This window comes from Musca domestica, unplaced genomic scaffold (assembly GCF_030504385.1).
Source record: "Musca domestica strain aabys unplaced genomic scaffold, Musca_domestica.polishedcontigs.V.1.1 13, whole genome shotgun sequence".
NCBI lineage: Eukaryota > Metazoa > Arthropoda > Insecta > Diptera > Muscidae > Musca > Musca domestica.
In genome coordinates, this window is record NW_026712172.1 from 15,486,332 (window position 1) to 15,510,747 (window position 24,416).

At 39.2% G+C, this 24,416-nt stretch overlaps 8 protein-coding genes across 8 annotated transcripts in view; 4 read left to right on the forward strand and 4 right to left on the reverse strand.

The window, feature by feature from the left end:
- LOC105262404 (box A-binding factor) overlaps positions 1-24,416 on the forward strand; it is a 55,711-nt gene that overhangs the window by 8,396 nt on the left and 22,899 nt on the right. The gene's annotated exons all lie outside the window — the stretch shown is intronic.
- On the reverse strand, positions 2,016-2,532 carry LOC101892639 (uncharacterized). Its single transcript, XM_005190963.4, has 2 exons — positions 2,420-2,532; positions 2,016-2,358 (listed from the first exon to the last, which is right to left on the reverse strand). The coding sequence occupies exons 1-2, from the start codon at positions 2,427-2,429 to the stop codon at positions 2,093-2,095; spliced, it is 276 nt and encodes a 91-aa protein (XP_005191020.1). The 5' UTR covers positions 2,430-2,532; the 3' UTR covers positions 2,016-2,092.
- LOC101892817 (uncharacterized) lies at positions 4,876-5,388 on the reverse strand. Its single transcript, XM_005190964.4, has 2 exons — positions 5,230-5,388; positions 4,876-5,171 (listed from the first exon to the last, which is right to left on the reverse strand). The coding sequence occupies exons 1-2, from the start codon at positions 5,237-5,239 to the stop codon at positions 4,906-4,908; spliced, it is 276 nt and encodes a 91-aa protein (XP_005191021.1). The 5' UTR covers positions 5,240-5,388; the 3' UTR covers positions 4,876-4,905.
- LOC131800847 (uncharacterized) lies at positions 8,696-9,198 on the reverse strand. Its single transcript, XM_059118654.1, has 2 exons — positions 9,056-9,198; positions 8,696-8,993 (listed from the first exon to the last, which is right to left on the reverse strand). Exons 1-2 carry the CDS (start codon positions 9,063-9,065, stop codon positions 8,728-8,730), a joined length of 276 nt encoding a protein of 91 aa, XP_058974637.1. The 5' UTR covers positions 9,066-9,198; the 3' UTR covers positions 8,696-8,727.
- On the reverse strand, positions 12,842-13,328 carry LOC101890391 (uncharacterized). The gene is made up of 2 exons (XM_005190541.4): positions 13,201-13,328; positions 12,842-13,138 (listed from the first exon to the last, which is right to left on the reverse strand). Exons 1-2 carry the CDS (start codon positions 13,208-13,210, stop codon positions 12,873-12,875), a joined length of 276 nt encoding a protein of 91 aa, XP_005190598.1. The 5' UTR covers positions 13,211-13,328; the 3' UTR covers positions 12,842-12,872.
- Positions 16,873-17,381, forward strand: LOC131800848 (uncharacterized). Its single transcript, XM_059118655.1, has 2 exons — positions 16,873-17,014; positions 17,077-17,381. Exons 1-2 carry the CDS (start codon positions 17,005-17,007, stop codon positions 17,340-17,342), a joined length of 276 nt encoding a protein of 91 aa, XP_058974638.1. The 5' UTR covers positions 16,873-17,004; the 3' UTR covers positions 17,343-17,381.
- Positions 21,249-21,720, forward strand: LOC101893559 (uncharacterized). The gene is made up of 2 exons (XM_005192017.4): positions 21,249-21,366; positions 21,429-21,720. The coding sequence occupies exons 1-2, from the start codon at positions 21,357-21,359 to the stop codon at positions 21,692-21,694; spliced, it is 276 nt and encodes a 91-aa protein (XP_005192074.2). The 5' UTR covers positions 21,249-21,356; the 3' UTR covers positions 21,695-21,720.
- The window catches only part of LOC131800850 (uncharacterized), a 1,918-nt gene continuing 1,899 nt past the window's right edge, over positions 24,398-24,416 (forward strand). The window contains exon 1 of the mRNA XM_059118656.1: positions 24,398-24,416. This exon is cut by the window's right edge and continues 105 nt beyond it. The gene's annotated coding sequence lies outside the window, so the exon portion shown is untranslated.

The following is a 24,416-nucleotide window of genomic DNA, read 5'->3' on the forward strand; positions in this document are numbered from 1 at the left end:
TGGAGTTGGCTAGTCCCAACTGGAGTTGTCTGGCCCAAATGGAGTTGTCTGGCCCGAATGGAGTTGGCTAGTCCCCCAACTGTAGATGGCTAGTCCCAACCGGAGTTGGCTAGTCCCAACTGTAGTTGGCTAGTCCAAACTTGAGTTGGCTAGTCCCAACTGGAGTTGTCTAGTCCCAACTGGAGTTGGCTAGTCCCAACTGGAGTTGGCTAGTCCCAACTGGATTTGGCTAGTCCCAACTGGATTTGGCTAGTCCCAACTGGATTTGGCCAGTCCCAACAGAAGTTGGCTAGTCCCAACTGTAGTTGGCTAGTCCCAACTGTAGTTGGCTAGTCCCAACTGTAGTTGGCTAGTCCAAACTGTAGTTGGCTAGTCCAAACTGTAGTTGGCTAGTCCCAACTGTAGTTGGCAAGTCCCAACTGGAGTTGGCTAGTCTCAACTGTAGTTGGCTAGTCCCCAACTGTAGTTGGCTAGTCCCAACTTGAATTGGCTGGTCCCCCAACTGGAGTTGGGTAGTCCCCCAAAGTAAGGTACAACACGAATTCCAGGAAAAAGAAGGTCTAGTAGAGGTCAGCTGGAGTTGGCTAGTCCAAGTGGAGTTGGCAAGTCCAAACTGAAGTTGGCTGGTCCCGACTGTAGTTGGCTAGTCCCAACTGGAGTTGGCTAGACACAACTGGAGTTGGCTAGTCGGAACTGAAGTTGGCTAGTCCCAACTGGAGTTAGCTAGTCCCAATTGGAGTTGGCTGGTCCCAACTGGAGTTGGCTGGTCCCAACTGGAGTTGGCTGGTCCCAACTGGAGTTGGCTGGTCCCAACTGAAGTTGGCTGGTCCCAACTGAAGTTGGCTTCTCCCAACTGAAGTTGGCTAGTCCCAACTGGAGTTAGCTAGTCCCAACTAGAGTTGGGCAGTCCCAACTGCAGTTGGCTAGTCCCAACTGGGGTTGGCTAGTCCCAACTGGGGTTGGCTAGCCCCAACTGGGGTTGGCTAGTCCCAACTGTAGTTGGCTAGTCTCAACTGGAGATGGCTAGTCCCAACTGGAGTTGGCTAGTCTCAACTGTAGTTGGCTAGTCCCCAACTGTAGTTGGCTAGTCCCAACTTGAATTGGCTGGTCCCCCAACTGGAGTTGGGTAGTCCCCCAAAGTAAGGTACAACACGAATTCCAGGAAAAAGAAGGTCTAGTAGAGGTCAGCTGGAGTTGGCTAGTCCAAGTGGAGTTGGCAAGTCCAAACTGAAGTTGGCTGGTCCCGACTGTAGTTGGCTAGTCCCAACTGGAGTTGGCTAGACACAACTGGAGTTGGCTAGTCGGAACTGAAGTTGGCTAGTCCCAACTGGAGTTAGCTAGTCCCAATTGGAGTTGGCTGGTCCCAACTGGAGTTGGCTGGTCCCAACTGGAGTTGGCTGGTCCCAACTGGAGTTGGCTGGTCCCAACTGAAGTTGGCTGGTCCCAACTGAAGTTGGCTTCTCCCAACTGAAGTTGGCTAGTCCCAACTGGAGTTAGCTAGTCCCAACTAGAGTTGGGCAGTCCCAACTGCAGTTGGCTAGTCCCAACTGGGGTTGGCTAGTCCCAACTGGGGTTGGCTAGCCCCAACTGGGGTTGGCTAGTCCCAACTGTAGTTGGCTAGTCTCAACTGGAGATGGCTAGTCCCAACAGTAATTGGCTAGTCCCAACTGGAGTTGGCTAGTCTCAACTGCAGTTGGCTAGTCCCAACTGAAGCTGGCTAGTCCCAACTGAAGCTGGCTTGTCCCAACTGGAGTTGGCTAGTCCCAACTGAAGCTGGCTTGTCCCAACCGAAGTTGGCTAGTCCCAACTGAAGCTGGCTTGTCCCAACCGAAGTTGGCTAGGCTTGTCCCAACCGAAGTTGGCTAGGCTTGTCCCAACCGAAGTTGAAAAATCCCAAAACTTTTCGTGTGAAAAAATCCTCAAAGAAAAAATCCTTGAAGTCCTCACCTTTTTAGAGCTCTCTCGAATTTCCAGTTCCCGCATTCTTTAATTTCCCCGAAAAGAAAAACCAAAAATTCTTGCATGCTCTCATTCTTTATAAATATATACTTTCGGAAATATTTTTCCTTGTGCCACTCTTGGAAAATATCCTTTAGTTCGCTGGACAAGGATTGACCCACTTCCATTTATTCCATAGAACACATTCGCCTTTTTCCGAATCAAACAAATGGGCATCGGGACAACGTACCAGTTCGGGGGCAGCGGCGGCTTTCTCACACACCCAGTAGGCGGTGGGATCCCAGAAATTACGAACGGGTACATTCAAATTCGAACTACTACACTCGGGTGCATTATTGCTATCGGGATCGCAGGCCAAGACAACGGCCAAAAGGCCAAGCAAGGCAATCAAACAACTAACTGCAATGGAAAGGGGAGCTGAACTCATTTATCCTTTTGGGAATGGTTTCAGAGGACTTACAATATTTCATGTTGCAGGTTTTTATTTTTCTATGGAGTAGTTAAAGGCTGCACTTGTAATGGAAAACTTGTGCCTCATCCTAGGCTATGCTGACTTATTTATAGTAAAAAAATATCCATGTACTGCCAACCCTAAGTGATTTGTTATCTCGAACTTGCATAAGTTTGTCGTGTAAGTTCGAACGCTGTTGGTTGTCATTGCATGTAATTGCATTCGCCATTACCTTGTAATGCCTACCTATGATTGCAATTGATATCTTTTTTATTTGCTCAATAGTCGGAACGTTGTAAAGTCTTATCAGGCTTGATGGTTTTTTTCTAGCCTGCAGCTGCGAACCACTGAAGAAGGAAAGTCATAGAAGTGATGGGTATTAGAAGTTCATGGCTCAACATTTTCTTTGAGTCTTGGCGCAGCCTTCCTTTGAACAGCGGAATTTGCAATGGAGGTATGTTTTTTTTTTTTTTTTTTTTTTTTTTTTTGAAGAGCGCATTAAACTCCAAAAGAGCTTACCGCCACTTCTTGGATTTTTCCGACCTAATACGAATTTTTATATGGCGGCCCACACCATCACCATGGCCGGCGCTTGAATTCTGGTGGCCAACCGACGGTGCACATTTTCAACTGACATGACCTATTTGGCAGGTAAACACGATCATTACGTTTGTTTACAAACTGCTGGACAACGAATGTTTTCTCATCGGAGAAAACCAAATTCGGTAGTTCACCACTTTCGGCCAAGCGAAGCAACTCTTTAGCTCTTTTGAGTCTATTTCTGTTGCGGTGTAAGTTCTTGGACTTTTTGGAACTTCAATGGCTTCACACCGAGCTCATTTTTCAATATTTGCCGAATGGAATGTTGCGATATGTTCAGCTCAAGAGCCATTTTTCGGCCACTGCGACGCGGGTTTCGATCAAGTCGCTTCTTTACTTTTCGAACCTTTTCTGCTGATGTTGCTGTTTTCTTCCGTCCACTTCCTTGATGTCGGGCTACGCTAACAGTATCACGGTAATGAGCGAGTATTCAGTAATGGAAACTACAGTCTATGCCAGAAAATTGTCTGTGCAGGTCCAGGCCTTCATATACGCCCCATATATCAGTACCTCCCGATATTCGATACAATAATGATTTAAGCTACATTATACACCGTCTTTGTTTCAAATTTCGTATTTAGTTGTTGTTTCGAATTTCGTATTTAGAGTTCGTAATGGGTACGTATAGCCCCCATATATCAGTACCTCCATATATTCGGTATTTTGATAATTTCAGAGACATTATTTACCGGAATTGTTTCAAATTTGGTATTCAAGGTTCCTAATGGATACTACAGCCTGTGACAGAAAATTGTCTATGCAGGTCCAGGTCTTCATATAGGCCCCATATGTCAGTACCTCCCTATATTTGGTATTTTGATGATTTCAGCGACACTATTCACCGGAATTGTTTGAAATTTGGTATTAGAAGTCCGTAATGGATATTACAGCCTATGACAGAAAATTATCTGTGCAGGCCCACGACTTCGTATAGCCCTCATATAACGGTACCTCCCGATATTCGGTATTTTGATGATTTTAGCGACATTATTCACCGGAATTGTTTCAAATTTGGCATTTGAAGTTCGTAATGGATACTTCTGCCTGTGACAAAAAATTGTTTTTGCAGGTCCAGGTCTTCGTATAGCCCCCATATAACGGTACCTCCCAATATTCCGTATTTTAATCATATCTACCTTATTCCCCGGATTTTTTTCAAGTTTCGCATTTGAATATTGTAATGGCCTAAGACAAAAGTTGGCTATGCAAGTCCACGTCGTCATGTAGATCCCAATATAACGGCTATATTCGGTACTTTTAAGATTTTTACAGAATTTTTAACGGATTTTATTTTTTTTTTGAAAATTTCCAAATTCGTTCCATATGGTGGTGGATACTCAAAGTTCGGCCCAACCGAACTAGCTGCTTTTTTACTTGTCTATGTTTCTTGTGGTTGACAAAGTCACATAGGTATCACCAGTTTCTCTTGAGTTCCTTAATGAACTTATAATACCATTATTTATGGCCAGGCCAGCTGTTATTACAAGAGATTCAACTCATTACGCAACATTTCAAAATGTATCGGAAGTGAAAGCTAACTGCCTTCCATCGTAGAAGAATACAGTTAGACGCATGAAGACAGCTGATGGAACAATGAACTGTCAAACCAATTTTGGAATTGAAATTTTTGAATCAAAAATTTTTGAAAATCGCCTATTATAATAACCTCTGATTGACGTCGTATAAAATAACATATAAAAATCTACTTATATTTGAAAAAAAAAAAAAAAAACATTTTAAAATTGTTGTCATATCAATGTTCCCAAGCCTTGATGCATCTACCTGTATTTTTCTACCAGGCTATCTTCGAAATCTTCTTCCATGTAAACACATATACCCCCTTCAAGTTCTGTAAATAAAAGCTGTTTTCAATTTCAAATTATTTTTTTATTCACTTAATTTTCTGGACAAGGGGCGGTCCAATTCCAATTCTTGTAGGAAACACATTGGCCCAAAGCCGAATCGAATAATTCAGCGGTGGGGCAACGGACAATTTCAGCTGCGGCACCAGCCTTAGTACATTGCCAATAGCAGGTGGGATCCCAGAAGTTGCGAACGGGCACATTCAGGTTGCTGCTGGTGCATGTGGGCATATTGTTGCTGTCAGGATCACAGGCCAACACACAGGCAATGACACAAGCCAAGAAAGTCAAGCAGATGACTGGAAAGGATTTAGAGAATTAAATTTTTATGATTCTTTCATTGATGAGTCACCTTACCGAATTTCATTTTTAGATAGTTTGGTTGATTGGCTGATCAGCTCCCAATAGTTCCGAATCACAACTTGTCGAATTCCCCAAATGCATTTTTGATTTTTATACCTGCAATAAATTAGATTTTCGCCATAGATAAGCAATTATTTAATTGATTTTTTAAAAAATGAAATGAACATAGTTTCGGTTGGAAACCGAACAGTAAAATGACATAAGTTCTAAAGAACTGATAACAAATTTGTTGGTGACCAAAGCTTCCTTTTGTTTCCAATAGAAGTTGGTTTTTCTTTTTAAGTGCCATTCATTTCTTATCGAACATTTCAGGTACATATGTCGGGAGTTTTAAAAATAAATTTGTTATTGGCAATTTAACTTGACAAGTTCCAATTAACTTTGAGCTACATTTTGTGAAGGAACTCCGATGTTTGGGGGGGGGGTAATTTCAAGTTGATAGATGATGATTAGATAGTGTGGCGACAAATACATGGAGGAGATTATTTCTTGGATAAATATTGAGTATTATTAATTTTGACCGTGTAATGTGACTTTCTAGAGCAAACTTGTAGATGGTTCCCACAAACTGATAAAACATTCGACTCTTCATCCATAAATGGCAAGGAAAAATAGACCCGTCATTGCCTTATAAGATATTATTATACCCTCAGCCATATGGCTTTTTTTAAAGCGATATTGAATGAAAGCAAAAAATTTCGGAAATAACATCAAATTTTAGAATAAGTTTAGATTTAATCGAATTGGTCACCTTTGGCACGAATTATGGCCTTCAAATGGCAAATGAAACTGTCACACGCTGCCTGAATGTTGCTCGGCGGTATTTTGGCCCTTTCCCGGCAAAGCGCTTGCTTGAGGTGATCGACACTTTGATATTTTTTTAGTGCCAACCTTGCTTTCCAAAATACTCTCAATACAATAGTCCAACGGATTGGTATCTGGAGATTTTGGTGACCATTGTGCGCTGGAAATGAAGCGAGGAACCTCATTTTGAAACCATTATTGGGTGGCGCGTGCTGAGGGCGATGATGGTGCTGAGTCCTGTTGGAATGCTCAAGGTCTGCAGCCAAAATGTTTGAGTGCCCATGGCTTAAATATACCCTCCAGAATATTTTCGCGATAATATTCGGCATTTATTCTGATGCCACGGTCGATTAATACGAGCGGAGAGCAACCATCGGCTGTTATGGTGGCCCACACCATCATCATGGCCAGCGCTTGAGTTCTGTGGTGTGGTGGCCAACCGAAGGTGCACATTTTCAGTTGACCTCTTTGGCAAGTAAACGCAATAATTTTTTTTACAAACTGCTCGACAACGAATGTTTTCTCATCGGAGAAAACCAAATTCGGCAGTTCACCACTTTCGGCCAAGCGAAGCAACTCTTTAGCTCTTTTGAGTCTATTTTCTTTCTGTTGCGGTGTAAGTTCTTGCACTTTTTGGAATTTCAATGGCTCTACCCCGACCGAGCACATTTTTCAATAATTTCAATAAATTTCACGAGCCATTTTCGGCCACTGCAACGCGGGTTTCGATCAAGTCCCTTCTTTACTTTTCGAACCATTTCTGCTGATGTTGCTGTTTTCTTCCGTCCACTTCCTTGACGTCAAGCGGCTACGCTACCAGTATCACGGTAACGAGCAATGGTACGAGACACAAAAGATTTATTCACATTTAAAGTGCTCTGGAGTGCTCTAACGATAGTCACTTGTGGTTCTCCAGCCAAATATAAAGAAATTCCACTATCACGCTTGAAGTCCATCACGAATAGCCTCTTTTTTTCTGGAAAATTCTCACCAAAATGCTTTTGTGCGCTTGTAAAAAATATAATGAGCTGTCAATGGAATAATTTTAACAGCTGTCGGACGAGTGGCTTAGAAATGACAGCGGTCTGAAGTTGGCTGCAGTTTTTTCATCTCATCCTGTATATCATTTGATACGGCCAAAGCGTGCCTCATCGAAATAACGGTTTTAGACCCTAGGTCTCTTTGTGACAAACCCGTTTCAGGACATTTGGAGACGATCTAGCAATGTCTGTCCGTCCGTCTGTCTGTCTGGCTGGCTGGAAAACACGATAACTCTTGAAGGGAGTATCTGATTTGACCCAAACTTGGTACATCGTAATATTATTGTCAAACTTAGATCGAGTTCGGAGATGGGCAATATCGGTGCACTTCTACTGGTACGTGCCACACAAAGAGGACGAATTAAAAAAAAAAACAAATATTTTACGGCACAGAAAGAGGAAGAATAATCCAATTTTTCTCCAACCTTGCAAATCCTGATATTTGCATCAGTGCTATTTCAGGTGCGAAAATGGGCAATATCGGCTTAAGTACCTCCCCCACAAAGGGTCAAAATTTTGAATAATTATAACTCTTATAAAATGTGATGTAAGTGTCCGATTGTCTTCAAATTAAACACATCTCAATATTTTTATTAAGCCAAGGTCTGGTATTAAGATGGAATATATCGGTCCACTCCTTCTGGTACCTCCCCCACAAAGGTTTAAAATTTTGAATAACCAAAACGATCATAAAATCCTAAATAAGCATTCGCTTCTGCTCAAATTACACACATTATGATATTTTTATTAACTCAAGGTCTGGTGTTAACATGGAATATATCGGTCCACTCCTTCTGCTACCTCCCCCACAGAGGGTCAAAATTTTGAATATCTATGAAGCTCATAAAACGCGAAATTAACATCCGATTGCATTTAGACTTGGCACATCTCAATATTTCTATCAGCGCAAGATCTGTTATAAAGATGGTAGAGATCGGACCATTCCTAATGGTACCTCCCCCACAAAGCGATAAAGTTTTGAATAACCAAAAAGTCTATAAAAATCCGAAATAAGTATCAGGTTCTCTTTATATTTCACACATCTCATTATTTCTAAAAACACAAGACCTGTTGTGAAGATGGGATATATCGGTCCACTCCTTTTGGTACCTCCCCCACAAAGGGAGGATAGGAAAGCTTCGTATAAAGTACAGGTATAGTCCTTATATAACAGAATTTTTAGAGAATAACCAATTTGGGCAAAGTTATTTTGGTATTTTGACTTAGCCTTCAATAAAACAAGAAATGCATCATTGTGGCGCCCAATGGTTCTAACAACCAATTGGTGCGAAAAATGATAAAATATTCTGCTACTTTTTAGGATAAGACTTCTGATTGGTATTTTGTGGCGCCCAAAGCATCTAACAACCAATGGGAGCTAAAAATTATAAAATATCCTGCTACTTTTTAAGATAAGACTTCTGACTTGTATTTACACATTTATCCCAGCCTCCCCTCACTCGTGCGAGGACATTTCTTATTGTAAATTTCCCATTAAGTTTTCAAAATAATCATTTAATAATCAATGCCATCTAGAGTTGAATAGCTCAACTAAAATTGTTCAGCTCTACTAAGTTCCTCTAGTTCCATTAAACCCATAAGAAAACGAACCAAAGTTATACTTTTTCCAATTTTTATCTTTATTCACTTAATTTTCGGGACAAGGGGCGGTCCAGTTCCAGTTCTTGTAGGAAACACACTGACCCAAAGCCGAATCGAACAATTCAGCGGTGGGGCAACGGACAATTTCAGCTGCGGCACCAGCCTTAGTGCACAGCCAATAGCAAGTGGGATCCCAGAAGTTACGAACAGGAACATTCAGGTTGCTACTGGTGCAGGTGGGCATATTGTTGCTATCAGGATCGCAGGCCAACACACAGGCAATGACACAAGCCAAGAAAGTCAAACAGGCGACTGAAAAGAATTTATACGAAAATCAAATTTTGGAAATAATTTCCAACTAAAGAAATGCTTACAGAATTTCATTTTCCTTGTTTAGTAGTTCTGAATCGTTCCAAATTGAAACTTGTCGAATTGATTGAATTCTACTAAGTTTTTATAGGGTTTGCAAAGAAGATATTTGACAATTGATAAGAGAAAGTTTAATTGATTTTCAATATACCACCTGTAGTTTATCATTTTGATTCGGAACTGAACACTGAAACGACATAAGTTATTAATAGCTGATAACAGGTGATTTAATTGGCTGCTACTCTTTCTCTTTTTGTTGTCATTTTGGTTATTTGGTACTAGCGTTGGAAGTTATTTTTAGGCAAAGAACATGTCTTTTTCGAAGTGGTACACGTTTTACAGCTGAATCTGGTCAAGGTCAAATGACTTGAATCAAAATTGTAGATGATTTACCACACACCTCTCAGATGGAGGCTCGTTTTTTTGCGAACATGATAAGAAACGAAATAAAGTATTGTCCTCCAAAAAGTTGCACGGAAAACGGAATATAGAGGTTGTGATAACGTTAGACCGAATTTATCTTCCTTTATACATGTTCTGGATTTCTGTATTTTGCCATACCTAATGTAAAAACTTCACTTTGCCCCCTCTCTCTTTTGCATAAAAACATATGGGAGGAAATATTTCTATTACGAAGTGGTGGGATGGAATATAACGTTTTTAAAACCTCCGAAGTCACAATCAGGGCTTATGAGGGAACTAGCTTCTTAAATATTCTAGCACAAACGTAAAAAGGAAATTCAGACTCATTAATTCAAATTTTAAATTGTTAAGGCTATTGCGAACCCTCAGAATTTATTTGGCTCGAATGAAGAGTTATCAAAAATTTAAAAAATTATGATCGAAAATCGATTACAATTCTCTGCCTTAGGCTGTGATATCCATTACGAACTTCAAATACCAAATTTGAAAGAATTCCGGTAAATAATGTCGCTAAAATCATCAAAATACCGAATATCGGGAGGTACCGTTATATGGGGGCTATACGAAGACGTAGACCTGCAGGGACAATTTTCTGTCATAGGCTGTAATATCTATTACAAACTTCAAATGCCAAATTTAAAAGAATTCCGGTAAATAATGTCGCTAAAATCATCAAAATACCGAATATCGGGAGGTGTGGTTATATGGGGGCTATACGAAGGACTTGCACGGACAATTTTCTGTCATAGGCTGTAATATCCATTACGAACTTCAAATACCAAATTAGAAACCATTCCGGTGAATAATGTCTCTAAAATCATCAAAATACCGAATATCGGGAGGTACCCTTATATGGCGGCTATACGAAGACGTGGACTTGTACTGACAATTTTCTGTCATAGGCTGTAATATCCGTTACGAACTTCAAATACCAAATTTAAAAGAATTCCGGTGAATAATGTCGCTTAAATCATCAAAATACCGAATATCAGAAGTTACGCTTATATGGCGGCTATACGAAGACGTGAACCTGCAGAGACAATTTTCTGTCATAGGCTGTAGTATCCACCACGAACTTCAGATACTATATTTGAAACATTTCCGGCAAATAATATCGCTATTATCATCAAAAAAACCGAATATCGGGAGGTACCATTATATGGGGGCTATACCAAAACGTGGACCTACATGGCCCATTTTCAATACCAAAAGTCCTGTAAACTTAATATACATTCGAGTAACATTTTATCAATCATTTCTTCATTTCGTTCGGAAGCTAGAGTGATTTCCACAGACGGACAGACGGATAAAAGAACGGACATCGCTAAATCGGCATAGAATTTTATACTGAAGAATATATATACTTTGTGGGGTCTAAAATGTATATTTCGAGGTGTTACGAACGGAATGACAAACTTAATATGCTCTCCATACTACGGTGGAGGGTATTGAGAAAGAAAACATTTTTATATAAAAGTATCTGAATTTAAACGTGTTCCACTTTAAACTACAAATACCAGTAAGACCGTTTGGAAAATGCTGTTAAAATTTTTAAAATACCAAAAAGCGTGTGAGGCCTTGATGTGGGGGCCATACCAAAACGGGAACCTCTATAGACAATTTTATACTTCAAGGATTGCCATCTACCAAATCGTCTTAAATGCCAAATTTGAAAAAAAATCATGGGTTAATGATTATCGCAATACCGAATATCGTTGGGTATCGTTATACAGGGCGAGTTAAAAAAACTGCAATAAGGACTAACGCCATAATTTTTACATTTTTTTTTTTTAAATTTTATTGAATGAAAGCAAAAAATGTCGGAAATAGCATCAAATTTTAGAATACGTTTAGATTTGAACACCTTTGGCACGAATTATGGCCTTCAAACGGCCAATGAAAACGTCACACGCTGCCCGAATGTTGCTATGCGGAATTTTGTCCTATTTCCGGCAAAGCGCTTGCTGGAGGTGATCGACACCGTGGTATTTTTTAGTGCCAACCTTGCTTTCCAAAATACTCCAGGCACAATAGTCCAACGGATTGGTATCCGGAGATTTTGGTGGCCATTGTGCCCTGGAAATGAAGCGAGAAACCTCATTTTGTAACCATTCCTGTTTAGGTGGCGCGTGCTGAGTGCGATGGAGCTGAGTCCTGTTGGAATGTCTAGGGTCTGCGGCCAAAATGTTTGGGTGTCCAAGGCTTTTTGATACACCCTCTAGAATATTTTCGCGATAATATTCCGCATTTTTTCAGATGCCACGGTCGATTAATACGAGCGAAGAGCGACCATCGGCTGTTATGGTGGCCCACATCATCACCATGGTCGGCGCTTGAGTTCTGGTGGCCAACCGAAGGTGCACATTTTCAGCTGACCTCTTTGTCAAGTAAACACGATCATTTTGCTTGTCTACAAACTGCTGAACAACGAATGTTTTCTCATCGGATAGTTCACTCTCATTCGGCAGTTCAACACTTTCGGCAAAGTGAAGCAACGTTTTAGCTCTTTTGAGTCTATTTTCTTTCTGTTGCGGTGTAAGTTCTTGCACTTTTTGGAATTTCAATGGCTTTACCCCGAGCTCATTTTTCAATATTTGCCATTTTTCAATTCAATATAGCCATTTTTCAGCCACTACGACGCGGGTTTCGATCAAGTCGCTTCTTTACTTTTCGAACCATTTCTGCTGATGTTGCTGTTTTCTTCCCTCCACTTCATTGAGGTCGGACTACGCTACCTGTATCACAGTAACGAGCGATGGTACGAGACACAAAAAATTTATTCACATTTAAATGCTGGAGTCTAACGACAGCCACTTGTGGTTTTCCAGCCAAATGTAAAGAAATCACAATGTCCCGCTTGAATTCCATCACGAATAACTTTTTTTCTGGAAAATTCTCACCAAAATGCTTTTGTACCCTTGTAAACAATATAATGAGCTGTCACTGAAAAAACTTTAACAGCTCTCGAACTAGTGGCTTTGAAATGACAGCAGTCTGAAGTTGGTTGCAGTTTTTTCATCTTAACCTGTAACTGCAGTAACTGCATGGATATAATACAGGAATTAATTGACACTAAGGCATTACCGAACTCTGGAGAAATTTTAATTGCAACTATCTTAAATAGTATAATCGACTTTGCTCTGTAGAAACAGCCAAAGCTAAATTGGCCGCAGAAAGGAACTCGTGAACTAGTTCAATTAGAGTTGGCTAGCTCTACTAGGGGATGCTAGCTCAACAATAGTTGGAAGTTCACTTAGAATTGTCTAACACAAGCAAATGTACTTATTCAGTTCAACTAGAGTCGTTTCGCTCAATTAAGATTCTCCAGATCGTTAATGGTTGTAGAAATATCAAACAAAGTTATATAGTTTTTTATTTTTGTTTTCTTTTATTCACTTCTTAATTTTCGGGGCAAGGAGCGGTCCAATTCCAGTTCTTGTAGGAAACACACTGACCCAAAGCCGAGTCGAACAATTCAGCGGTGGGGCAACGCACAATTTCAGCTGCGGCACCAGCCTTAGTGCATTGCCAATAGCAAGTGGGATCCCAGAAGTTACGAACGGGAACATTCAGGTTGCTACTGGTGCAGGTGGGCATATTGTTGCTGTCAGGATCGCAAGCCAACACACAGGCAATGACACAAGCCAAGAAAGTCAAGCAGGCGACTGCAAAGAATTTATACGAAAATCAAATTTCGGAAATAACTCCCAGCTAAAGAAATGCTTACAGAATTTCATTTTTCCTTGTAAAGTAGTTCTGAATAGCTCCAATTTGAAACTTGTCGATTTGGCGAAGTTCTACTAAGTTTTTATAGGGTTTGCAAAATACATAATTGACAATAGATAAGAGAAGGTTTAATTGAGTTTCAATGTACCTGCAGTTTATTATTTCGATTCGAAACTGAACAGTGAAACGACATAAGTTATTAACAGGTGGCTGTTTTTTCTTCTTGTCTGCGATTTCTGGTTCGTGACAATAGATAAGAGAAAGTTTAATTGAGTTCCAATATACCTGTAGTTTATCATTTCGATTCGAAACTGAACAGTGAAACGACATATGTTATTAAAAGCTGATAACAGGTGGCTGTTTTTTCTCTCTCTTCTTGTCTTAATTTTTTTAAGCTATTTTTAGGCATAGATTGTGTCTTTACAGAAATTGCAGACGTTTTTCCCATGGGTATACCTGATAATAATATACCCCACACCCCCATACTGATGCTAATGGGGGCTCGTTTTTTACCGACAATAAAAAAATTACAAACTTTTCTAAGTGTTTACCAAATATCTTGTATTGATACAGGAAATCTCAATTAGAAACCCTGTATTCGAAAAGTTGTGCGCTACAGACACTCGAGGTTGCGAAAACTTTCGACAGAATCTATCTTCTGATATTTCGACACACCCAATGTAAGGACTTCACATCAATTCCTCTTTTGTGGTATTAGAATGCAGATAAGACGTTTCTTATCAATACTGTAAATGGCTCGTGATCTGAACATATCGAAATATTCCATTCGGCAAATATTGAAAAATGAGCTGGGGGTAAAGCCATTGAAATTCCAAAAAGTGCAAGAACTTACACCGCAACAGAGAGAAAATAGACTCAAAAGAGCTAAAGAGTTGCTTTGCTTGGCCGAAAGTGATGAACTGCCAAATTTGATTTTCTCCGATGAGAAAATATTCGTTGTCCAGCAGTTTGTAAACAAAGAAAATATTTGCCAAAGAGGTCAGCTGAAAATGTGCACCTTCGGTTGGCCGGCCACCAGAACTCAAGCCCCGGCCATAGTGAAGGTGTGGGCCGCTATAACAGTCGATTGTCGCTCCTCGCTCGTATTAATCGACCGTGGCATCTGAAAAAATGCGGAATATTATCGCGAAAATATTCTAGAGGGTGTATCAAAAAGCCTTGGACATCCAAACATTTTGGCCGCAGACCTTGGACATTCCAATAGGACTCAGCTCCATCGCACTCAGCACGCGCTACCCAAGAATGGTTACAAAATGAGGTTTCTCGCTTCATTTCCAGTGCACAATGGCCACCAAAATCTCCGGATACCAATCCCTTGGACTATTGTGTGTGGAGTATTTTGAAAGCAAGGTTGGCACTAAAAAATACCAAAGTGTCGATCACCTCAAGCAAAGGCTTCGCCGGGATTGGGCCAAAATATCTACCGCAGAGCAACATTCGGGCAGCGTGTGACGGTTTCATTGGCCTTTTGAAGGTCATAATTCATGCCCAAGGTGACCAATTCGAACAAATCTAAACTTATTCTAAAATTTGATGCTATTTCCGATTTTTTTTCTTTGGTTTCATTCAATGAAATTGAAATAAAAATTAATTTGAAAATTATGTCGTTTGACTTTCTTACAGTTTTTTTTTATCTCACCCTGTAGGGTAGTAGAACTAGCCGAGGAACAGAAGTTTACTGTTTTTATTTCTTTAACAAAAGAATGACATTTATTCTAAAGCTCACCAAATCTCTATGCAAAAGCGTAACTCGTACAGCTTACATTTATACGGCAACCCTGTTTCGAACTGCGTCCAACTTCACGTGATTGTTGGAAAAAGTATTTAGGAGAGCCCTTAAAAGCAAATTTATCACAAATTTCCACGTGTTATGTAATTTACTGACCTAAATATTAAAAAAAATAAGTAAAAAAGCTGTAAGTTCGGCCGGGCCGATATTTGAATACGCTCCACACTTTGGAAAGAATTTTGCAATTTTTAAAGAGATAAAATTCGTTAAAAATTCTGTTAAAATCTTAAAAAATACCGAATGTAGCCCGACGTGGACCTGTATAGGCAACGTTTGTCATAAGCCATTACAATATTCAAATGCGAAACTTGGAAAAAATATTCGGTAAATAATGTGGCTAAAATCATCGAAATACCGAATATAGGGAGGTACTTTTATATTGGGCCTATACGAAGACAATAGACAATATTCTGTCTTAGGCTGTAGTATTCATTGCGAACTTCAAATAACAAATTTGAAATAATTCGGGTGAATAATGTCGCTAAAATCATAAAAATACCGAATATCAGGTGGGGGGTTTATATGGGGGCTATACGAAAACGTAGACCTGCACAGACAATTTTCTGTCTTATGCTGTACTATCCATTACGAACCTCAAATACCAAATTCGAAACATTTCCGATGAATAATGTCGCTTAAATCCCCAAAATACCGAGAATGGGAGGTATCATTATATGGGGCTCAAAACGTGGACCTATATGACCAATTTTCAATACCAAAAGTCCTGCAGACATAATACATATTTGAGTAAAATTTTATCAACCTACTTCATTTCGTTCGCTAAGTGAGATATCTAAGATTGTTAATAGATGCCGATCTACAGTTCAGTACATCATAAAACGGTTCAAAACAGATGGATGTGTAGAAAATAAGTCATAAACGGCAAATAACAAAATATTTGCCTTGAGTGATTAGAAGTATATTTTACGGCAGATCAAAAAGGTTCCAGTTTTGAGCGGACCGAAGCTCGCAAAAATTGCTGAAAAGGATTTGGGAGAACTATGTTGCCCATCAAACAATAAGAAATATACATGCATAAGTCGAATTACAATGGAAGAAGAGCTATAGCATAAACCTCTAATCAGCAAGCGAGATCAAGAAGTAATAATGCGATTTGCCAAGGAGCACATATCAAAAGATTTTCCATTTTGGAAGAATGTGCTGTTCACGGACGAGAGCAAATTCAACCTTTTAGGTTCAGATGGCAGACCTTATGTAGGGAAAAAAAGGCAAATGAAGCGCTCCTTGCCAAAAATATGAAGCCTACAGTGAAGCACGGTGGTGGATTAGTTATGGTGTGGGGCTCATTTTCAGCCTCTGGACCTGGTGTATTGCATTTTATTGAGGGTATTATGGATCAGAACATATGGATCATTTTGAAAGAACGTTTGCCACTCTGTAAGGAAAAGCTCGGACTTGGCGAAGATTATTATTTTTATCAAGACAATGATCCGAAACACAAGGCTTATAGAGTGCTGTTATGGTTGCTATATAATTGTGCTCACGTCATGGATACACCAGCCCAGAGTCCATACATAATACCCATAGAGATTTTATAGAGCTGTCTCGACGGAAAAATCCGCCAGCAAGATATGGTATCTTGCAAAGAAGATTGTGTTTTTAGGAAATAATTAGAAACATAAAAATTTTTCTTTACCTGTACGAGTTTTGCTTGGAGCTACTGTATGCTCACGGATTCAGCACATTTGACCTTGACAAGATGAGTTATCAAGCGTATAAAACTACTACAGAAGACAATTAGATAATGTAGCAGCCGACCGAAACATCCGTTATCAGCTATTAATAACTTATGTCGTTTCAGTGTTCAGTTCCGAGCCAAAATGATAAACTATAGGTGGTATATTGAAAATCAATTAAACTATCTCTTATCATTTGCGAAATATCTTTTTTGCAAACCCTATAAAAACTTAGTAGAACTTCGCCAAATCGACAAGTTTCAATTTGGAGCTATTCAGAACTACCAACCAAGAAAAAATGAAATTCTGTAAGCATTTCTTTGGCTGGGAATTATTTCCGAAATTTGATTTTCGTATAAATTCTTTGCAGTCGCCTGCTTGACTTTCTTGGCTTGTGTCATTGCCTGTGTGTTGGCCTGCGATCCTGACAGCAACAATATGCCCACCTGCACCAGTAGCAACCTGAATGTTCCCGTTCGTAACTTCTGGGATCCCACTTGCTATTGGCAATGCACTAAGGCTGGTGCCGCAGCTGAAATTGTCCGTTGCCCCACAGCTGAATTGTTCGACTCGGCTTTGGGTCAGTGTGTTTCCTACAAGAACTGGAATTGGACCGCCCCTTGTCCCGAAAATTAAGAAGTGAATAAAAGAAAACAAAAATAAAAAACTATATAATTTTGTTTGATTTTTTGCGAAACGACTCTAGTTGAACTGAATAAGTACATTTGCTTGTGTTAGACAATTCTAAGTGAACTTCCAACTATTGTTGAGCTAGCATCCCCTAGTAGAGCCAATCTACTCCTCTAGTAGAGCCAACTCTAACTGAACTAGTTCACGAATTCCTTTCTGCGGCCAATTCACCATTTTTCCGTTTCTACAAAGCAAAGTCGATTATACTATTTAAAGTAGTTGTAATTATAATTTCTCCAGAGCTCGGTAATACCTTAGACAGACGGCAAGTTTAATTTGCAAAAATCGACTTAGTGCAAATTAATTCGTGTATTATATCCATGCAGTTACTGCCCTATGGCATATATACAGGTTAAGATGAAAAAACTGCAACCAACTTCAGACTGCTGTCATTTCTAAGCCATTCGTCCGACAGCTGTTAAAATGATTCCAGTGACAGCTCATTATATTGTTTACAAGCGTACAAAAGCATTTTGGTGAGAATTTTCCAGAAAAAAGTTATTCGTGATGGAATCCAAGCGTGATGGTGGGATTTCTTTATATTTGGCTGGAAAACCGCAAGTGGCTATCATTAGAGCACTTCAGCGTTTAAATGTGAACAAATCTTTTGTGTCTCGTACCACCGCTCGTTACCGTGATACTGGTAGCGTAGCTCGACGTCAAGGAAGTGGACGGAAGAAAACTGCAACATCAGCAGATAGGGTTCTAAAAGTTAAGAAGCGACTTGATCCCGAAACCCACGTCACAGTGGCCGAAAAATAGCTCGTGAGCTGAACATATCGTAATATTCCATTCGGCAAATATTGAAAAATTAGCTCGGAGTAAAGCCATTGAAATTACAAAAAGTGCAAGAACTTACACCGCAACAGAAAGAAAATATACTCAAAAGAGCTAAAGAGTTGCTTCGCATGGCCGTGGTGAATTGGTGAACTGCCGAATTTGGTTTCCTCCGATGAAAAAACATTCGTTGTCCAGCAGTTTGTAAACAAGGAAAATCATCGTGTTTGAACATGCCAAAGAGGGCAGCTGAAAATGTGTACCTTCGGTTTTCCACCAGAACTCAAGCGCCGGCCATGGTGATGGTGTAGGCCGCCATAACAGCCGATGGTCGCTCTTCGCTCCTATTAATCAACCGTGGAATCAGAATAAATGCCTAATATTATCGCGAATATATTCTGGAGGGTGTATTGAAGCCTTGGGCATGCAAACATTTTGGCCGCAGATCTTGGACACTCCAACAGGACTCAGCACCATCATCGCACTCAGCATGCGCCACCCAAGAGTGGTTACAAAATGAGGTTCCTCGCTTCATTTCCAGGGCATAGTGGCCACCAAAATCTCCTGATACCAATCCGTTGGACTATTGTGTCTTGAGTATTTTGGAAAGCAGGGTTGGCACTAAAAAATACCAAACTGTCGATCACCTCAAGCAAGCGCTTCGTCGGGGATGTGCCAAAATACCGCAGAGCAACATTCGGACAGCGTGTGACGGCTTCATTGGCCGTTTGAAGGCCATACTTCGTGCCAAAGGTGATCAATTCGAACAAATCTAAACTTATTCTAAAATTTGATGCTATTTCCGAGATTTTTTGCTATCATTCAATGCAATTAAAGAAAAATTTAAAAATTATGGCGTTTGTCCTTATTGCAGTTTTTTACCTCACCCTGTATAACAATACCCACCGATATTCGGTATTGCGATAATTATAGTCACATATAACCCACGAAATTGTTTCAAATTTGGCATTTAAGAAGATTAGGTAGATGGCAAACCTTGAAGTATAAAATTGCCTAAGAGGTTCCCGTTTTGGTATGGCCCCCATATAAAGGCCTCACACGCTTTTTGGTGTTTTAAAAATTTTAACAGCATTTTCCGAACGTTTTTACTGGTATTTGTAGTTTAAAGTGGAACAAGTTTGAATTCAGATGCTTTTATATAAAAATGTTTTCTTTCCCAATACCCTCCACCGTAGTATGGAGAGCATATTAAGTTTGTCATTCCGTTCGTAACTCATCGAAATATACATTTTAGACCCCACAAAGTATACATATACTTCAGCATAAAATCTATATAAAATCTATGCCGATTTAGTGATGTCCGTTCATCTATCCGTTTGTCCGTCTGTGGAAATCACTCTAGCTTCCGAACGAAATGAGGTAGATTGATAAAATTTTACTCAAATGTATATTACGTCTGCAGGACTTTTGGTATTGAAAATGGGTCATGTAGGTGCACGTTTTGGTATAGCCCCCATACCTCCTCCCATCCTTTTTTCGGTATTTTGGTGAATTAACCGACATAATTCACCGGAATTGTTTCAAATTTGGTATTTGAAGTTCGTAATCGATATTACAGCCTAAGACAGAAAATTGTCCGTGCACGTCCACGCCTTCGTATAGTCCCCATATATCGATACCGCCCCATATTCGGTATTTTGATAATTTTAGCGACATTATTCACCGGAAATGTTTCAAATTTGGTATTGGAAGTTCAAAATTGATGCTTCAGCCTATGACAGAAAATTGTCCGTGCAAGTCAACGCCTTCGTATAGTCCCCATATAACGATACCGCCCGATATTCGGGTTTTTGATGATTTAAGCGACATTATTCACCGGAAATGTTTCAAATTTGGTATTTGAAGTTCGTAATGGATGCTACAGCCTATGACAGAAAATTGTCCGTGCAGGTTCACGTCTTCAGACTTTTGGTATTAAAAATGGGCCATGTAATCCCGCGTTTTGGTATAGCCCCTATACCATGGTACCTCCCGATATTCGGTATTTTCGTGATTTAAGCGACATTATTCACCGGAATTATTTTAAATTTGCTATCTGAAGTTCGTGATAGATATTCGGTATTTTGATGATTTTAGCGACATTATTCACCGCAAAAGTTTCAAATTTGGTATTTGAAGTTCGAAATTGATGCTACAGCCTATGACAGAAAATTGTCCGGGCAAGTCCACGTCTTCGTATAACCCCCATATAAAGGTACCTCCCGATATTCGGTATTTTGATAATTTTAGCGACATTATTCACCGGAAATATTTCAAATTTGGTATTTGAAGTTCGAAATGGATGCTACCGCCTATGACAGAGAATTGTCATCGATTTTCGATCACAATTTTATAGATTTTTGACAACTGTTCATTTGAGCCAAATAAATTCTGAGGGTTCACAAACAGCCTTAAAAAATTAAAATTTGACTTAATGAGTCTGAATTTCCATTTTACGCTTGTGCTAGAATATTTAAGAAGCTAGCTCTCATATGCCCTGATTGTGAGCTAGGAGGTTTGAAAAAAGTTATATTCCATCCCACCACTTCGTAATAGAAATATTTCCTCCCATATGTTTTTATGCAAAACTTGCTGAAGAGAGGGGGCAAAGTAAAGTTTTTCATTAGGTATGGCAAAATACAGAAATCCAGAACATTTATAAATGAAGATAAATTCTGTCAAACCTTATCACAACCTCGATATTCCGTGTTCCGTGCAACTTTTTGGAGGACAAGATTTTCTTTCATTTCTTATCATGTTCGCAAAAAACGAGCCTCCATCGACATCAACTGAGAGGTGTTTGGTAAATCATTTTCACTTTTGATTCAAGTCATTTGACCTTGACCAGATTGAGCTGTAAAACGTGTACCACATCTAAAAAGACATGTTCTTTACCTAAAAATAACTTCCAAAGTAAGTACCAAATAACCAAAATGACAAAAAAAAGAGAAAAAGTAGCAGCCAATTAAATCACCTGTTATCAGCTATTAATAACTTATGTCGTTTCAGTGTTCAGTTCCGTTCCGAAAATGATGAACTGCAGGTGGTATAGTGAAAATCAATTAAACTTTCTCTTATCAATTGCCAAATATCTTTTTTGCAAACCCTTTAAAAACTTAGTAGAATTCAATCAATTCGACAAGTTTCAATTTGGAGCTATTCAGAATTACGAAACAAGGAAAAATGAAATTCTGTAAGCATTTCAGTGGCTGGAAATTATTTCCGAAATTTTATTTTCGTATAAATTCTTTGCAGTCGCCTGCTTGACTTTCTTGGCTTGTGTCATTGCCTGTGTGTTGGCCTGCGATCCTGACAGCAACAATATGCCCACCTGCACCAGTAGCAACCTGAATGTTCCCGTTCGTAACTTCTGGGATCCCACTTGCTATTGGCTGTGCACTAAGGCTGGTGCCGCAGCTGAAATTGTCCGTTGCCCCACCGCTGAATTGTTCGATTCGGCTTTGGGTCAGTGTGTTTCCTACAAGAACTGGAATTGGACCGCCCCTTGTCCCAAAAATTAAATGAATAAAAGAAAATTTTGAAAAAACACTATTCCGGCTTTTCTTTTCAATTGCGCTAGGCAACCCTAGCTAGTTGAGCTACCCTGTCCAGTTAAGATATTCAACTCCAGTTTGAGGTAGCCAATTTTAGCTTGATCTAGCCAACTCTAGTTGAGCTAGATAACTTGCAAAAACATTGAACGTATTTTCAAAACATTCTCCATATCTCGTCCCCAGATACCAGCAGTTACTTTAATATGAAATTTCAGGATATCAGCTCTGTAATTTTCCCCATTTTTAAATGTAGTACCATTTATTACAATTATAGTATGCATTTCCAAAATCACCTCCATATCTTAACCACAGACACCAACAGTGGCATATGTATTAAATTTTAAGGACTTCAGCGCTATTGCTTCACCCAATACCAAATTTAGTACTGTTAAGTACTTTCCGTACGATTAATCAAAAACAACTCCCAGAATTCACAAGTAAATATCTTTGTGTGTGTGTGTGTGTGAAATTTGAAGAGAATCGCTTTCTTTGAACGTTTTTTTTTTTCTTCAAAATCTTGAACCCTATGTTGGGGAGGTACCAGAAGAAATAGTCCGAGCACTACAATACTTATAATGATCTGTGTTGATGGAAATATTGAGATGTACCAAGTCTGAATGGAATCGGATCTTAATTTTATGAGCTTCTTGGATATTCAAAGTTTTAACCCCCTGTGTGAGAAAGGTACCAGAAGGAGTGGACCGATATATCCCATCTTCACAACAGATCTTGTGTTAGTCAAAATAATGGAATGTGTGAAATATGAATAGAACCGAATGCTTATTTTGGATTTCAAGATCGTTTTGGTTATTCAAAATTTTGTCCCTATGTGGGGAGGTACCAGCAGAAATAGTCCGATCTCTACCATATCTACCAACAGATCGTGTGTTGATTGAAATATTGAGATGTACCAAGTCTGAATGAAATCGGATGTTAATTTCGCGTTTTATTAACTTCTTGGATATTGGAAATTTTGAGCCTTTGTGGGGGAGATACCAGAAAGAATGGACCGATATATTCCATCTTCAGACCAGATTTTTGTTTAATAAAAATATTGTGAAGTGTGTAATTTAAAGCCAATCGGACTCGTACATCACATTTTATAAGAGTTATAATTATTCAAAATGTTGACCCTTTTTGGTGGAGTAGACCGGTATTGACCATTTTCGTACCTAACCTAACACTGATGCAAATATTATGATTTGCAAAATTGGAGAAAAATCGGATTATCTTTTCTCTTTCCGGGCAGTAAAATATTATTTTTTGAAAATTTCGACCTTTTGCGGTTTAGGTACCGAACTCGATCTAAATTTTATAATAATATTACGATGTACCAAGTTTGGACCAAATCGGATACTTCCATCGAGAGTTATCGTGCGCACCAGCCAGATAGACAGACAGATGAATGGACAGACATTGCTAGATCGACTCCAAATGTCCTGAAACGAATTTGACCCAAAGAGACCTAGGGTCTTAAACCCTTATTTCGATGAGACACGTTTTAATAGCATCAAATGATATATACATGATTTTAGCGACATTTTTTACCGGAATTATTTCAAATTTCGTATTGGAAGATCTTAATGGGTACTACAGCCTATGACAAACAATTTTATATGCAGGTCCATGTCTTCGTATAGCCCCCGTATAACTGTAACTCCTGATATTCGGTATTTTGATGATTTTAGCGATAATATTTACCGGAATTATTTCAAATTTCATATTTAAAGTTCGTAATGGGCACTACAATTCTGTGGCAAAAATTTCGTATGCAGGTCTACGTCTTCGTATAGCCCCCATATAACGGTACCTCCCGATATTCGGTATTTTGATGATTTCAGCAACATTATTCACCGAAATTGTTTCAAATTTCGTATTGGAAGATCTTAATGTGTACTACAGCCTATGGCAAAAAAATTCGAATGCAGGTCCACGACTTCGTATAGCCCCCATATAACGGTTCCTCCCGATATTCGGTATTTTTATTATTTCAGCGACATTATTTACCGGAATTATTTCAAATTTCGTATTTAAAGTTCGTATTGGGTACTACAGCCTATGACAAAAAATTTCGTATGCCTGTCCACGTCTTCGTATAGTCCCCATATAACGGTTTTCATTAAGGTGGTAGTTTTCGGAATTTTTTTTGAAATTTTTCAAATTCCTTCCAACGGTGGAGGGTATTAGAAGTTCAGCCCGACCGAACTTGTTAACATTCCCTTTTGGTGTTTGCATTATATTCAGAAAGCTAAAACGTGTTGCATATATTCAGGCGTAAATAAAAATGTTAGGTATCAGCAAGTAAATGGCAATGCTGCGGTGAAACTGGCATGTGTAAACGATTCAGGTGAAAACAAGAAATCTAAAAAGTGAAGAAAAGAATCACACAAATAGCCTTCAATGGTGAAATATTCAGTTAAAGAAAATTAAGCAATGAAACCCATTGAAAATTGTAAGACCTAAATATAGGCTTTATCAAAGGAAGTTTATAAGATTTATAAGATTCGTAATCTTACGATGAGAAAAATTCTTTCTTTTATGCAATTTAAAATGTCTCTCTTGAAGTTTATTGTGAGAAGCAATTATGGCCAATGATCCCAAGTTGACTTTAAACGTTAAAGGATCAATGCCACAAAAACACGTTTCTTATCATTTTCTCTGCAATGAGCAGAAAAAGTGTTCTGTTTTC